Source organism: Syngnathoides biaculeatus, chromosome 9 (genome assembly GCF_019802595.1).
Source record: "Syngnathoides biaculeatus isolate LvHL_M chromosome 9, ASM1980259v1, whole genome shotgun sequence".
NCBI classification, from domain to species: Eukaryota; Metazoa; Chordata; class Actinopteri; order Syngnathiformes; family Syngnathidae; genus Syngnathoides; species Syngnathoides biaculeatus.
Window position 1 is genome coordinate 21,240,266 of NC_084648.1, and position 15,457 is coordinate 21,255,722.

Consider the following 15,457-nt stretch of genomic DNA (forward strand, 5'->3'; position numbering starts at 1 on the left):
GATGGGCAATTTCGAGCCTCCAATTTTTGCTGCATGTTTTGGGGATGTGGGAGGAAAGCGACGTGCCCACCTGGAGAAAAGCCACACAGACACGAGGAGAACGCGCAAAGTCCACAGAAGGCGGGGCCGGGAGTCGAACTCAGTTACGCCGCCGTGCCGCATGCACCGTGGCATTGTGATGCAAGTCGTAATTTTCAAAGTGACCAATTTTTATGTTGCGGCACTGCATTGCAAAATAAGCAGAGATCATAAAGGCCGCTATTTCCAGAGTGTCCGTGAACGCCCCCGACGCAAAGTCCCGCGGCGGCGCTTGCCAAATACGACGTCGGTCCCCACCACGCAAAGGCGCCGATATTGCGTGTCCGGACCAGTTTTGTCCCTCCCGCAAGTTCCTCACCTCACCTCGCCGAAGGAGTGAAAATGACATTTTTGCCTGAAAAGCCTCCTTTGATGGCAGAATGAGCGCATTCGTCGTCTGTCGTGCAGAAATGAACCAAGTTGGGTTCACGTTTGCGCAAAATATGACATTTTTGTTCAGGTAGAACAATGCTAGTGAACACTTTCTACACTCTAAAACTTGTCGTAATGCACAGTAGTAGTGTAGCCAATGTACATTTTCATTTTCTTGATTTCTTTACAGTTCACAATATGAATATGAGGCGGCACGGCGGGGGACCGGTTAGCCCATCTGCCTCATCGTTCTGGGGGACTGGGGTTGAAACCCGGGCTCTGGCCTTCCCGGGTGGAGGTTCCGTGTCCCCCCTCCCCTCGGCCGATTTTCAAACGGGTGCTCCAGCTTCCTCCCGCGTCGGAAATTATGATCAAACCTATACTTGTAAATGATGACTCGCATCCACAAGTCACTTGGGACGGACTCCAACTAAATCTCAACCGGAATGACAAAATGGAAGCGGGGGGGGCATATATTTAAGGGACTTTGATGGAAAAAAAAAAAAGAAAAAATGTCAACATGTTGTTATCAGGCAGCATCCAAAGGAAATGTAAAAATTTGGCGCAGGCAGCGCGCTTTTAGTTGCCACTCGGCGACTGACTGGGTGTAGTCCACGCCTTTGGCCTGAATTCAGCTTTGGAGTGGGGTGAGGGGGGGGGGGGGGCACTGGCGCCCCAAACCACTTGAAAAAAAATAAATAAAAATCAACGGACGGATGAATTCCTGTCAAAATTCACACGTATCGTCTGACCTAGTTTAGTATCAAAGGCAAATCATTTCAGTGTATTTTTTTTCCTGCTTATTTTGCCCCCCCCCCCCCCATTCTTGTCCTTGTTTTGAAAAACAACCCCCCCCCCCCCCCAACCTAGCTCGGCACATTCTTCACCTTTCACCTCTTTGAGGCCCGAGAGGTCATCGTGACTTTTCTTGTTATTCTCAAATATTATTCAGCAAGAGAAAAGTGTGATTTTCGCTTCGTCTGACTTCTGGCTCCGCCTTCTCACGGTCTTCCTCCTTCACGCGAGTTCACGACGAGACCAAACGGAAGTAAGTGAGGCTTTCCTGAGAAAGATCAGGTTTTATTTGGCATTCATTTCCTCACGTCAAAGGCTTACAGATCGCCGCCTTTGTCGTATTTGCGCGTTCCTTTGAGTCCTCCGAGCATTCATTCAATCGCCGAATGACGAAGAGATGTTTTGCCGCCGTTGGACATTTGCGCTCAGTTGCACGAGGGGGAATTTTGACATTCACTTGCCAAAAGTAGCGTTTCTATGAGCCAAATATGGAAGCAGCACGGTCAGCTCGCGGGGAGCACGTCTCCGAGCCAGTTCCGAGGTTCGGCGTTCAAATCTCGGCTGCGGCCTTCCCGCGCGGACCCTTTGTGTTTTTTTGAGGCGCTCGGGAAACTTTCTGGTCTCTGTGTGAGCCCCCGTTGGCCCCGCCCAAAGTCAAGACTGCGACAGTCCGCCTGACCCGCCGCCCTGAGCGGGACGCACGCTGTACCAAAGGCAAGGACCCGTTTTCTTGGAATCACAAAAAACGAGAAAAGTGCCAGTGAGGAGCGACGAGGCTTCCAATCGAAGCACATTTAGTTTAGTTCAGTTAGCTAAAATAAAGGCCGCAACGTTTGAACAGTCAGAGATGAGCAGCAAAGAAAAAAATGAAAATAAAAATTGAGCACACACACACACACACACACAAATCCAAACATGGCATCAATCTGAAGTCACTCACGCTGAAACAATTCCAGGCTGTTCGCGTTTCATCCAGCATAAGTCGCTTTCATCCGGCCACACGTTTCGTAAAAGTCACAAGTCAGCGCCGTCAGTTCAGGGGTCGGAAAGGAGGCGCTTGGCAAAGGTTCTGATCTTTTACTGGGCCGACACGTTTGGACAGAGTCCACCGCATCGACGCCTCTCGGCCCTCGTTCGGAGCTAACGGTCGCAGCCGTCGAAAGCGGGGACGCGGCGCGTCTGCGGAGGAGTGTGGGGGGGGGGGGGTGATGGGGGGTGTCTCCAGATACGCGTACCCCGATGCAGTCTGCGCCCCGCCGAATCGGATAAATGGGAGCCTGGAGGACGCAGGTGTTTGGAAAAGCCAAATATTATGCAAAACAGACGCTGGGGAAGCAAACAGTTGCAGTGAAATGACACGGCCGAGTGCATTTTTGGAAACGTGCCGTCGGGATTTGTGTTTTGCGGGGGGCTCGCCCGAGAGGCGCACCCGATCGAGGCTTTCCCCGTCGTTGACACGAAGTGGAATCAACGACGCACAACTTGGCTGAGTTTGTTAAAATGTTGCCAACATTTTCCATCATTGATGCCAACTTTCGATATGGCGCTTTTAAAAAAAAAAAAAAAAAAAAAGGGGGGGGGGGCAGCGAGGGGGTGTGTGACAACCGCTTCCCCGATCGGTGTCACGCCTCGGAAAACTACTACTGGTTAGCGTGTTGTCAATTCAAGCTTTTATAAATACAAAGTTGCATTTTGTGAAAACGAGAAATGCCTCAATTTAACGTCGGCATCAACCGGATCACGAACAAGCAACACAGACAAAGAGAAAGAAGAACATTTTACCCAGCATGTTGCGAAAAACAAGTGTAACAAGTGTAAGAAGATTTCTCGTTAATGTTGCAAGAGGTCCTTAAATCTTTCCATTTTTGTAAGAGATGCTGGTCGCACGAAAATTTGGGAAACTGCCAATGGCATCGATAGATACTTTGAAGTCACGCCGACCACAACGCCACTTTAGACGGCAAGATCGTGCCTACATAGCATGGCTAGGAAGCGATAAGTCCGCGTAGCCTTTGCTCCCAAGTCACCGAGTGCGTGCGAAAAGTTCCTCAGCCAGGGGCCGGCGATCGCGCTCGAAAAAAAAAAGCTAAAGGCTATGGCTAGCGACAGCCGCGAGGTGCACGTTGTCCACCGCAAACGTGCAAAGTTTCACGCCGGCTGCTGGTCGGCCCAAAGTGTGGAGGATGCCACAGTAAACGAGCTGAATGGCCAGCAAAGGCGCAACAATACCTGAAGCGTCAGACACCTTCTTCGGTTTGTTCTCACAACCGTAAGCCAAACCATGAAATATCACTCACGAAAAGGCCGTAACACACTTAGAAGCGCGCCAATATTCACAAAAAGATCACCCAAAAAAATGCCGTGGGAGTCGTAAACAAAGGTCACGTGACTCATGACGTCAGTATTTTGCAAGAGGACAGCGGACCAACAGGCCAGGCTGGATTTGAACCCGCAACCTCCCAACCATGCTCACCGGTCGATCTTTCTCTTCACAGGACGTTGCATTACGTCACTTTTCCTCCATTCTTCAACTGAGCGAGAGCTTCGTTCAGTCACGCGGCAAAAAGAGAAGACCGAGAATATGCTCCGTATTTTACTGGGAAAATTCAGGACTTGACGCTGACAAGAAGTGCACAGACACAACACACATGCGCAGTTTGAAGCTCTACGAGAGTGAAAACAAAAATGTTGATCATAGCAGGTTGAGTAAGTCTTCTTATATTTAGCAGCACGCTGGCAAGAAGCGCAGCGTTCGCACATAGCGTCTGACCTCAAGAGAAATCCAGAACCTCATGTTATGGTTTCCAAAAATACAATAAGGCACACACAAAAGGGTACAAGAGAATATCGACTGGACCCTAACCCCAAGCCTCGCCCTAACCGACGTATACCAAATGACTTCCATACGCTCCTGCACGTTTTGTCGTCTCTCTGCGGATCTGTTCTGCGGAGCTAACTGGCTTCTCATCGTCCGTACCGGCACACGGCGAACGCCGTTACGAGGCCCCCGGCGGGGATTCGGACCCGGGCGACCGCCGACGCGCAAACCGCTGGGCGCGTTTCGTCTGGGAGCTGCGATGTATTTTTACCTTTGGCCCACACGCTGCGCAAAATGCCAGAAGTCGGCCTTGAGCAGCACGCATGCGAACGCGCGCGCAACCTCAGACACGACAGGTCGAGCGCCGGAGCAGCCGCACAACATAAACAACTTCTACACGACGTGAATCATCCGAGCACGTCAATATTGCTTTAGAGAAATACATTCGGCCGCATTTCTTCTATCCAACTATACATAGCGTATTGGCCACCGTAATTATTCCCCGAGACCGCAACGCGGCGTGACGAGAAGTCGGTTCCCACGGTCTGAGACGCTCGACGGGGCGCTGAGACGGAAGGTGGCGGAACCATCGCCGCTGCGGTTCTTTCACTGCGACTGTTGATTTTCTGCGGCGAAAACTATTTGCTACCCGCGAAAGGCCCAACGAGACTCAAGAGCAGAAACCCGTCGCGTTGCTGATCCGCACCAACACGAAGGCACGCGCTACTAGCTAGCTAGCTAGTGAAAAACACACGCTGGCTTCCGCCGCGTCCTTCTTGCTAACCCTCCACACCAGCACCGGACCAAACAGTCGCTTGTTGTTATTATGCGAAAGATATTCAGTATCATACCACATGGACGTCTTGGGACGCTAGACGCAGATTATTTACTTGATTTTTAAACAAACAAAAAAAAACAAAGGAATGTGGGTTCGTGAGGGTTGCGAGTTCCAACGGGTCGGCCGGCGACGCGGGTTCAGTTTCACAAAGTCGGAAGGACTGAATTAGCCAAAAAGCCTTCAAGGGAAGGGATGAAAAATAATCACGCTTCAAGCAGGGCGGATTAATTATTAGGATGATGAGGACGCGGAGGCCAAAAGTTTTGTCCGTCGAGTTAATCGTGAAATTGTTTGGAGCTCAATTCTACACATCTGCGGCGAGCTCGCACTGATTAGAATTTATTTGGAAAAAGGGCAAAACGGACGACCTCGGCGGTCAATCGTTCGGCACGTTTCGAGATGCGGACGGCCAAAAGCCAAAAGCCAAAAAAAAAAAAATCTCGCATAAACAGTTGAAGTCCAACCAATCAGAGCGCGGAGTGCATTCCTTGATGTATTCATGAGCAGAACTGGACTGCTGTGGAACATCCGAACGGAACACATTTGCCACGCCGTGCGCGTCCCGTCCAGAAAAGCACGTCGCTCCGCACCCGAGCGATGTCGTTCTACCCCCCCCCCCCCCACACACACACACACAAAATGCAAGCAAAACGGAGGAAAGCAAAAACTTACAGTCTGTGAAGCTTCGAGGTGCCCACAAAGAGAAGCTCGGGAAACACGGCCAGGTTGTTCCGGTTCAGACGCCTGAAAAGGGAAGACAGAAAGTGGATCAGGAAAGACGTTTCTTCAAAACCGCAGAAAAAAAAAAAAAAAAAAGAGATTAAGGCAAACGTGAGGAAAGATGCAACATAGATCAACCCTGAAGATGGCAGCCCGTGTCGCAAGATTCGGGAAAAAAAAAAAACCAAACTAAGAGGACTTGTTGATGTTAGTTCTCCGTAAACCAGCACAGGGCCTACGTGACCGCAAACACAAATATTGCATCATCTTTTTGCTCCTTCACTTACGACAAAGATGCCCCCCCCCCCCCAATAATAAAAATGGCGACCTGAGCCGGCCTCCATAAACAACGTGAACGTGAAAAAAAACTGAAAACAATATTGGCACGTCGCAATTTTTTTCCCCTGCACTCTACTGAGCGTCGCCTTTATAAGAACTCATATTTGATCCTTATTGATTAGATTGTTATTCGGTGATTGCGCGCGCACACATACACACAAACGAGCCCAGGTTACTTTTGATGGCAACGTGGCTGCCGGGCAAATAGTGAAGTGGAGAAGGTGGAAGGCGGGCGAGACTCCAGGAGAAAGACCAAAGTTCCAATGTGGGGGGGGGGCCGAGATTTTCTTCTTAAGCACAAAAGGAGCGAGGAGAAGACGATGTGGGAAAAACAAACAGGCGCTCTGGCCGGGCTACCGAATGTGTGAAAGGGACCCCACTGAGTAAATAACCCTCTCACAGGGGGGTGGGGGGAGAACTCACAACAGCCCGTCGTCATCACACACACACACACACGGGTGAGTTTAATAATGCGGCCGCCATCATTTAACCCTGCTTGAGTGGACTGAAGAGGTTTGTGTGCCGATGTCTGCGGGCGGATGTGTCTTGATGCCAATCGGGTGGGTGGGGGGGGGGGGGGGGGACACTCGGGCAACTGAGCGCCACAATGGCCCAAAGGCCGCCGAAACTGTTTAAGCTCCGCACACAAGAGCCCAACGTGAACGCGACGCGCACTCGCTTTTGTTACTTCTCAGAGTTCAAATCTCAGCCGTGCCTGAACCTGACCAATATTTGTCACTCTTTCCGGGCCTCCGTTGGAAATATTTCATCTCAGTTACTTTATCTTAGATGTCCAGCCACCCATGCATTTTTTTTGAGACGCTTATCCTCACGAGGGTCGCGGCGGTGCCGGAGCCGGTCCCGGCGTGAGCCAATCGGGGGGCACGTAGAAACAACCAACTATTCGCACCTACGGGCAATTTAGAGTCTGCATGATTGCTGGAATTATGAATTAGTCTCCCTGACCGAAAATCCTGGAGGAGGACGTTCAGCCTTCTCTTTGTGACCGCAAGCTGAAGCTCACGAGGGTTCCGCGGCAGGATAGCAATCTTTTACAATTAAATAAAATAACAAAATAAAGGTTTAGGAGTCCAGACTAGCAACGTCGCGGCCGTTCATGCTCGGGAGGCCTCCGTTTTGGATGAATTCAGACGTGAAAGACTCTGAGAAAATGCTTGATTTCTGAGGTGGTGTGTTGTGGGGGGGGGGGGGGGGGCATGGCTTTTTCACGCAGGCCCGGGTAACAATGAAGATTTTTTTTTTTTTTTTCCCCCCATATAAAATCATTTGAAGTTCATTTGGGTTGCTGAATTTTGTTTGATGATCTCAGACGTGAAATTGGGGAGGAGTTCGAGTTGGGGGCCAACGATTTATATAAATATGTGTGTGTGTGTGTGTGTAACAGTCCTGGCTGTCGCGTGCTGGCTCTGCCTTCCTAGCGCACGACGGCCCTCGCCGAGGAAATCGCATCTTCCGAGCCGCGCGCGATGAGCCGACGTGTGCCCGAAAGACGCCGAAGATGGACGAGTCGCCGGAGCCGCGGCGCGGTGATAATCTCCGCGGTCGTAAACAGATGCTTGGGGGGGGGACGCAAAGCTCCCAGTCAACGGCCACGAACTGGCACCCGCGCATTTCTGACGACACACTCTGGCATTTTGTGCGGTCCAGCATTCAAAAACAAACATTAAGCACACACGCGAGTGCACGTACACGCAATCACTTTTCACACCTCAGAGCCTCGCTGATATGAAGCCCCCCCCACCCCCCCACCCCAAACTCCAAGCAATTATTACACCACCAACACTAGTTGCTGTGCTGTTAACACACATTTTGTACCAACAAACGCAATCAATCACACTTGCACACAAGCTAGTTATTGCCTCCTAAACGGATGCTAACGTGTCCTAACATCAGTCGCAAAGGCTCCATAATGAAAATCAAGATCACATTCAATACTAATCATGTCACAAGAATAAAGAATCTTTTTTAGACAAGAGGTACAATCTCAAATTCATACATTTTGTGACGCCCCCTCCCCCGGTAACGTCGCGCTCTCCGCATGACTTTTGTTTCACCTCGTTTGTTTGTTTGTTTTGGCACAACACATGAAGAACGTTATCACTCCCCCCCCCCCCTCTCTCTCTCTTTCTGAATGTCCTCTTCGGGCTTCCATACGCTGCGGCTAATTTGATGAAAACCTCCCAAAAATACGCTCGCATTTCTTGACCTTGTAAAACGAGGCCAATTTCTGGAGCGACTCTTTTACCGGCTGCTGCCATTACGTTGTGCGCGCGTCCCTCATAATGCGGCGGACGAATGTTCGCAAGATGTCGGGTGCGTGCGCTCGATTGTCCGTTCTCACGGCAGGCCGTCTGGTTTCCATCGCAAAAGATCCTTCATGACGCCGGAGGTTGAGCCGCTCTTATCTGATCTCGCGCGACAAGAATGACAGACAACGTCTTCGGGAATCATCGACTGTGAATTCCTCGAGCTGCGAGCGTCGATTGGGTCTTCCTCGGATCCGGGCAGGCGAGCGTTCAGCCATAAAAACAAACAAAAATCCATCTCCAATTCCTTTTTGGAGTCATTTCAGGCTGCGTTGCTCAATAAACAAAGTAGACGCACGCACACACTCGCCAAAACGATCGACCGCAGCAGCGCGATCACCCCAGCTGACAATTTCCCCGAACGGGACGATATTTTCAAGCGATTCTTTCCGGGATCGACAAATGATTTGCTGCTATTTACGATGTCAAAGCACGACAACATAATCACCGGCATTCAGTCTCGTTTTGTAATCTCTGTCGGCAGACTCAAGCCAAGACCGCAACCAATTTTGACGCTTGACACGCGGCCTCCCAATTTGTGGCTAATTCGCCGCCGACGCGCTACCAAATCCCACAATTCCAGTTGCCGACTTGGTCTGGCCGCACATTTCGGACGTCCGTTGGAAACGACTCGACTTGTTCGATCGGGATCAGCGGCTCAAGCGCTTGCCTTGTTCTTCTAGCCACGGGGAAGAATGTTTAACATTCCAATATGCGCAGGACAATGGCGGGCGGGCGGGCGGGTGGGCGGGGCACAGTAACACAAGAAGGGGGAGAAGAAAGTGTGCATGTTAGTTGGTGCGATTTTGGGGGGGGGCAGAGTCAACCCGACAGTGACGGTGCAGCCTCGCGAAAGGGAACGCACATGCAACGTCGCGACATGCCCGATCCGCACCTCCTTCGGCCCCGCCCCCGCACCCTCAGGCTACTGGCCCACACCTGACCTCGCCCCGCGGGGCCGACGGTGGAAAAAAAAAAAAAACAGCCCAAGAAGAAGGCTGAGAGAGGGGGAGGAAGCCTTTTCTGACGCGGTGGGGGGCAGTCACAGCGGATCCGTCAGCCCGGCTTAGGAGCCTCTCCTACGGGCAGCGGCGCCCGGCCGGGCTCCCCGCGGCCTCCCCCTTTGAAATGAGCCGCGGACTCCAGACTGGGGAGACGCGCCATTGTCCGGCCGCCGCGGGGGGGGGGGGGGTCCACCGACGGCCGGCTCCACCTTTGTGTTTGCCGAGGATGGCGACCTTCGGGAGGACTTAAGAGAGAGCCGTGTTGTGTCGCAAAGTTAGCGAGCGTCAAAGCTCTTCGGAGACAAAAAAAAGACAAAGAAAGGAGCGCGACCACGACGGGTTGCGACGCTCTTTCTTCAGTTCTCTCTTTTGAGTGTTGGAGTCAGTGGAGGAGCTCACGCGAACCGCGGCCACCGCCTAACTAATAACCTCTTTGGCAATCCCGCCCGCGATTGTCCACTTTGTACCGCAAGCAACTAAACAAGACAGCCCAAAATCCCCAACGCCGTTTAGCATAGCCAGGAGGCACGGCATAGTCCAGATAAGACCACGTTCTACTCTAGTACGCGAAAAACAGGTCAGTCGATTGGGAAGGATTTTTGTCCAACTTGGTTCGTGGTTAGCAGGTCTGATTCCTTGGCGCAAGTCACGATCCCTTCCCAATCTCAAAGGCTCCCATCGAAGCTTAACTTTTTGTGCGCGGCCAACGGCAGGCAACAATTTCGCTTGCATTTGCATTTGTTGCTCGCCCGAAAAACCAAACGCAGGCACGTGGCCGCTTTCACTCTGGATCGGTAAAGAGCAGTTCCAGTACCGAAAAAGCCACAACGGCCGCAAGGCGGTGTCGACTTTGAATGCTGAAGTCGGCCTGTGCGGCGTTTGCGTAAAAACCGAAGCGTCAAAGTCGCTTTTGCGGCGGGGCCGCATCACGTCTGCGGTTTCCCTTTCTTGACGTCTTTGAAAACCGCAGATTGAATTTGAAACCGGAAGGCGTGAAAAATTCAGTTACTCCTTTTCCATTGCGCTTCTCCTGGGGAGGGTCGCGGTCGGACTGGAGCTTGTCCCGGCAATTTTTGGGGCGAGAGGCGGGCACATAGAAACCAAGAACCGTTGGCAGACCATCGGCCAATTTGGAGTCTTCAATTATCCTAGCGCCAAGGTTTTAGGGACGCGGGAGGAAAGCGGAGCACCCGGAAAAAAGCCACGCGGGCACGGGTAGAACGTGCAAGCCCCACAAAGTTCAAGCCGGATTTCAACCCGCAACCTCAGAACTGTGAGGCAGATCTGCTAACCGGAAAAAATGTGGCATACAAGTATTGGGTACACAACTGTTTCGTTTTATGTAAAAAAAAAAAAAAAAGAACTGGTGGAAGTGGGAAAAAAAAAATGTGCATGTCAAGGTTGCGACTTCCACAAAGCAAAATTTCTCTCGTGGGTCACAAAGTGGGCCAGATCTGGGTGGCAAATTGTCCATCAAGCAGTAGTTGACTTCATAACTACTTGTTTATGAATTTTTGGTGCGCGCTCCTAACAATACGATATCCACTGATCTGGTTTGCCAGTCATGCCATTCGAACTCATCCTGGCGACGCCGTTTGCCGCTTAGCGGTTTCAAACAAACGCTGGGGAAGAAAAAACCTTGAACTACTGCAAGGGGGGGGGGGGTTCCGCACACCCCCCCCCTCCCCGCTTGCCGTCGTCTCTCCGACGGCCCGAGCGCCGCAGGGGTCGCCGCCAAATTCTCCCGATTCCCCCCCCCCCCCCCCGCACCCCGACAAGGTCTCGTCAAACCAGCTCCCGGTCGCGACCCGTTTCGAGTCGAGCATTAACGACCCCCCCGCCCCAGTGGGGGTAGTTCAAGGTTTTTTCTTCCCCAGCGTTTGTTTGAAACCGCTAAGCGGCGGACGGCGTGACTTCCAACGGCATTTTTTTCACAGGCCACGTTAGTTTGCCGTGACTGGCAAACCAGATCAGTGGATATGGTATTGTTAGGGCCGCGCACCAAAAATTCATAAACAAGTAGTTATGAAGTCAGTAAAAATAGGTCAACTATTGCTTGGTGGAGATTTTTGGCAAGAGACATGAAACAAAAACACAATTTGAACCACACAAAAGGACATGGCTGCGCGGCCAGAAGTGGACTCGAGAAAGATGAATTTGGAGCGAAAAAACCTAAACCAAGGTCACTCACAGTCTCTCCAGTTCCTTCAGATCCTGGAAAGCGCCTCGCTCGATGGTGCTGAGTTTGTTCTCCATGAGCTGCCTGCAGAAAAAGGGAAGCGGCAAACGGTGAGATGGCGAACGCCAGCAGGGCCAAAAACCATTCGGGGGTCTTCGCGGCGTCAGGAAAAAGTCGCGAGGAAGGGGAAGTGGTTGCAACACTTTTTAGAAAAAGGAAAGAAAGAAAGATGGAGTGGAGGAGATGAAAGGTCGTTGGAACAAGAAGAGGCGGAGAGAAAAAAAATACAAAATAAAAAATCGGCCGGTGCTCGATAAGCAGACGGGAATTGACCTGAAACCCGAACGCAGACTCGTCCATCGGCCAATTTAGTCGGCTCGGAACCGTCTCCGAGGGACGAGTCACGCGCGGGGGAAAAATAATGATTAAAAAAAAAAAAAGACACCGTGTGGTCTGATGGGCGGAAACAGGCCCGATGACCACAACACGCACTCGACGAGGACGTCATCGCCTGAGGAATTCCGACAACGCGCGGACGACGACGTTCACGTTGGGACGCGCACACTTGGGTCAGCAACGCGTCGTTACTCTCATCCGTGACTGGCGTGGCGCTCGCACGTATCTTCTTTTCCCTCAGCCTGTGCCCACGTGCCCGCCGATCAGGACCCCCTCCCACTTCCGCTGGCAGCTTAACAGGTGCCAACTCAACCACAGAAGATGATGAAGATGCGCGTACAAAGTGTGCAACGGCCGAACAAACGAAAAGAAATTAATCAGAAGAAGCCACTTACAGCACGCGCAAATTTCGCAATCCAGCAAAATCGGCTTTGGTGATTTTCGTCAGGTTGTTGGCGTTCAGATCCCTGAAAGAGAAAAAGTCAAAAGAAGAAATGAGAGACACGAGAGGCTGTGGAATGTTTGTTCGGGGCGGGGGGGGGGGGGCTAAAATGTCCAAAAGTCATTCAAGCGTCACGTCCATCCGCAGTGCCGAACCTTGCACGCACCTGGCTTGCAAATCCGTTTTCGACGAAGACAAAAGCGACGCAAAGGCGACCACGCGAAATTCAACATTTGCGGTCGTGTTCACGCGTCACTTCCAATCCCATTCACGAGGTGTTTTGTCCCCGAAAGAAACTCGTGTGTGGTTCAGAAAGTGAGCGGAAGGCCTCGATTGTGGAAAGAACGCACACTTGTTCCGGTTCCGCGGAAATCAATCGCCGCACGCCAACCTCCGGATATTCGCGAGTAACGCAAAGCCGAGTCTTACAGTCTCTCGACGCTGCGGGGAATATTCCTGGGCACGCTGCGCAGTCCTTGGCCGTGACAGTCCACCGCGGTGCCGGCGCAGGAGCACTGGGCCGGGCACGGCTGTGCGGCGGCGCCCCGGCCGGACGCGACCAGAACCAGGGCCAGAGCCAGAGCCAGAGCCAGAGCCAGAGCCGAGACGGCCGACCGCGCACCTCGTCCGAGCATCGCGGCGACCCCAAAGAAAAGTCGAGCGACCCAAGAGGTCCTGGCTGGGAAGCGCGCGGCGAACTCGGCGGGATGGCGTCCTCCTCGTCCTTTCTACAACGTCGCGTCCCGAACCGACATGGCAGCGGGGACCTCCTTCCGGGACGGGGGGCCGCGAGGGAACCGGGAGCTCCGCTTGCGCTACAGCCGCGCCGACTTCCACATGTCCGCCCGAATCCCGTCTGGTCCTGCTGCACGCGCACGCGCTCCAGGTGACGCCAGGCTCGGGCGGGCGAGCGAGCGAGCGAGCGACGCGTCTCTACTTCCGCCCCCCCCCACCCCCACACACACAAAAAAAAAAAAAAGACGGCCCTGGGGAGCCGAAGCGGGGCTCGTGCCTCTGAACGTCTGGCCGCTCGGGGCGCAAAGGAAGCGCCGCCCGGGGTCGCTCCCGTCAAGGAGTTGCTGGCGCCGGCCACAGAGCTGCGCGCAACTCGCGGAGTCGACTGAGTCCGCTGCGGCAAAGCGCTGCAGCCCCACCGGTCCTCTCCGTGCGTGCGTGCGTGCGTGCGTGCGCGCGTGCGCGCGCGCGCCTGCCTGCCTGCCTGCCTGCGCGCGCGCCCGCGAGAGAACCAGATGAGCAAACGAGGACCCAAGTACACGCGATAACGACAAATAAAGTGCAAGCCCCGTTTCAACTCTTACAGGTCAGAAACTGGGAAAAAAATCGGGCGACTCTCATCCAATCTTTGGGTCTTGTTCTGCTCCAAAATCAGCAAAATTATTAGCCGAGCGGGTTAGAAGGTCAGCCAAAGCCACCATTTATGAAGATTCTTAAGCGCTCCAATTTTATTTCCACTTTATTTGCATTCAAAAAAAAAACAACACAAATTTTCATTGCCACCCCAATCTGAAGCTGTCTGAGAGTGCAGAGAATTCTTCCAATCTGTGGTGAGCGTTTTAAAAAATGGAGTCATGAAGTCAATCAATAACGGACATCGACTGAAAACGTGGACTTCTCTTTTTCCCTTTTCTGCTTTCAAAGGGGCTTCAAACAAGGCTCACTCCAAAACTCTGATGATGACGATGGACTCGTGTGCTTCTTTTTTATTTAATGACTGGAAACTTCGATTCCACTAAGTTTGTGCAGGATTTGTGACGTTGCCGATGAGTTACAGGACGTAAAAAACGGGACAAAAGAGACGCCGAGGTTCGACCAAATGCCGGTACCACACACACACACACACGTGAACCACGTTATGCTCATCATAATCATTTGTGAACATTAAGGATTAACGTCGTTATCGAGGCAACATTTCCAGAGTTCATAGCGCAATGCACGCTGGGAGCACGCGGCTTCACGTTGCTGCCTGCCGCATGCAAAGTACAATCACTCAACCCATATCCCATGATGCACTGGAAACTGTAGTTCATTTCTGTAAAACCGCTACCAAATATTGGGAGGTAAAAAAATGGATTTTTTCTTTTCTTTTTCTTCATTTGCCACTACTCGCATATGTCTTGAGATCTGACTTTGATTTGTTTGAAGAGCCATGCACGAAAAAAAAAAACCTTAGTACCTCAAAACATACTTCTCCGTGAAAACGAATGGAAATACAATTAATCCGTTCCAGTTCCCTAAAAATCGCCACAATTTCTGGAAATAAATGCAAACATAAGCATAATAACTGTTTTTTTTTTTTTTTATCAAAGAGTAATCAACCAACAAGCCTCACACACACACAAACAGAACTTGTAGTTGGCTGCCATTTACATTTTAAATGCGCCATGCGTGTGTGTGTGTGTCTCTCTCTCTCTCCCTCGACTCGCTCGCCCCCACCCTCTATGCTTCTGCTACGCGCAAAACTTTTGTTTTGCATGAAGTTGAATACGCAACAACATGGCTTTGAATTGTTTGGGATGAAAGACAAAAAAATATTTGTACCGCGTACGTGACTTCCGAGCAGCGAGGAAAAGGACACACGGCAAAAGAACTGGAGCGAGGCGTACGCTTCCCGAAAGATCTTTTCCGGGCAGAGTCAACGCACACGCGCACGCGCACGCGCCTCACCTGATGCTTCATTTAGATCGAGTCGACCCCGGCTCGGCGGCGAAAAGGGGGACGCCCGTCCCGCGCCGGAGTTGAGTTGCAGCACTTCCAAGTAGCTCAATAATCATGTGCCGGATCTGAGACTCCCGGAGGCCGCGTTGCTTTTTTAGCACGCCCGACACATTCATAGCACCAAGTGAGGATTGACGCTCGGCTTTTAACATTTGATGACCACAAAGAAGAAGTCCTTTGCGCTATTTTCAAAACGGGCCCTCTTCCATAATACGATCAACTATTTCCGGACACGCGGCCGCCACTGCACTGGAAATAGTGCAAGCAAATTGAAAATGCACGCAGGAAGTTGGCCGGAAGATAATGTTGGCGGTCATTGCTGGTCATCAGCGGTGACCCCCCAACAACTGAACACGTATCTTTGTTTTGTTTTATCTACGCCAGCAACAACAAAGGCATCTTCCACTTCTGCA

At 51.9% G+C, this 15,457-nt stretch overlaps 1 protein-coding gene across 7 annotated transcripts in view; it reads right to left on the reverse strand.

Annotated features, from left to right (window-relative positions):
- Window positions 1-13,977, reverse strand: part of slit2 (slit homolog 2 (Drosophila)) — a 63,122-nt gene extending 49,145 nt beyond the window's left edge. For 4 of the 7 annotated variants that reach the window (XM_061829650.1, XM_061829651.1, XM_061829649.1 and 1 more), the window contains exons 1-4: window positions 12,738-13,977; window positions 12,262-12,333; window positions 11,483-11,554; window positions 5,574-5,645 (exon numbers count right to left, since the gene is read on the reverse strand). In XM_061829650.1, the coding sequence (XP_061685634.1) occupies window positions 5,574-5,645; window positions 11,483-11,554; window positions 12,262-12,333; window positions 12,738-12,943 (422 nt within the window). In that variant the 5' untranslated portion in view covers window positions 12,944-13,977. Of the gene's footprint in view, window positions 1-5,573; window positions 5,646-11,482; window positions 11,555-12,261; window positions 12,334-12,474; window positions 12,712-12,737 lie in introns of those variants that run through there. The other 3 variants (XM_061829656.1, XM_061829654.1, XM_061829653.1) reach the window with 3 other exon arrangements.
- Window positions 13,978-15,457: the final 1,480 nt, after the last annotated feature.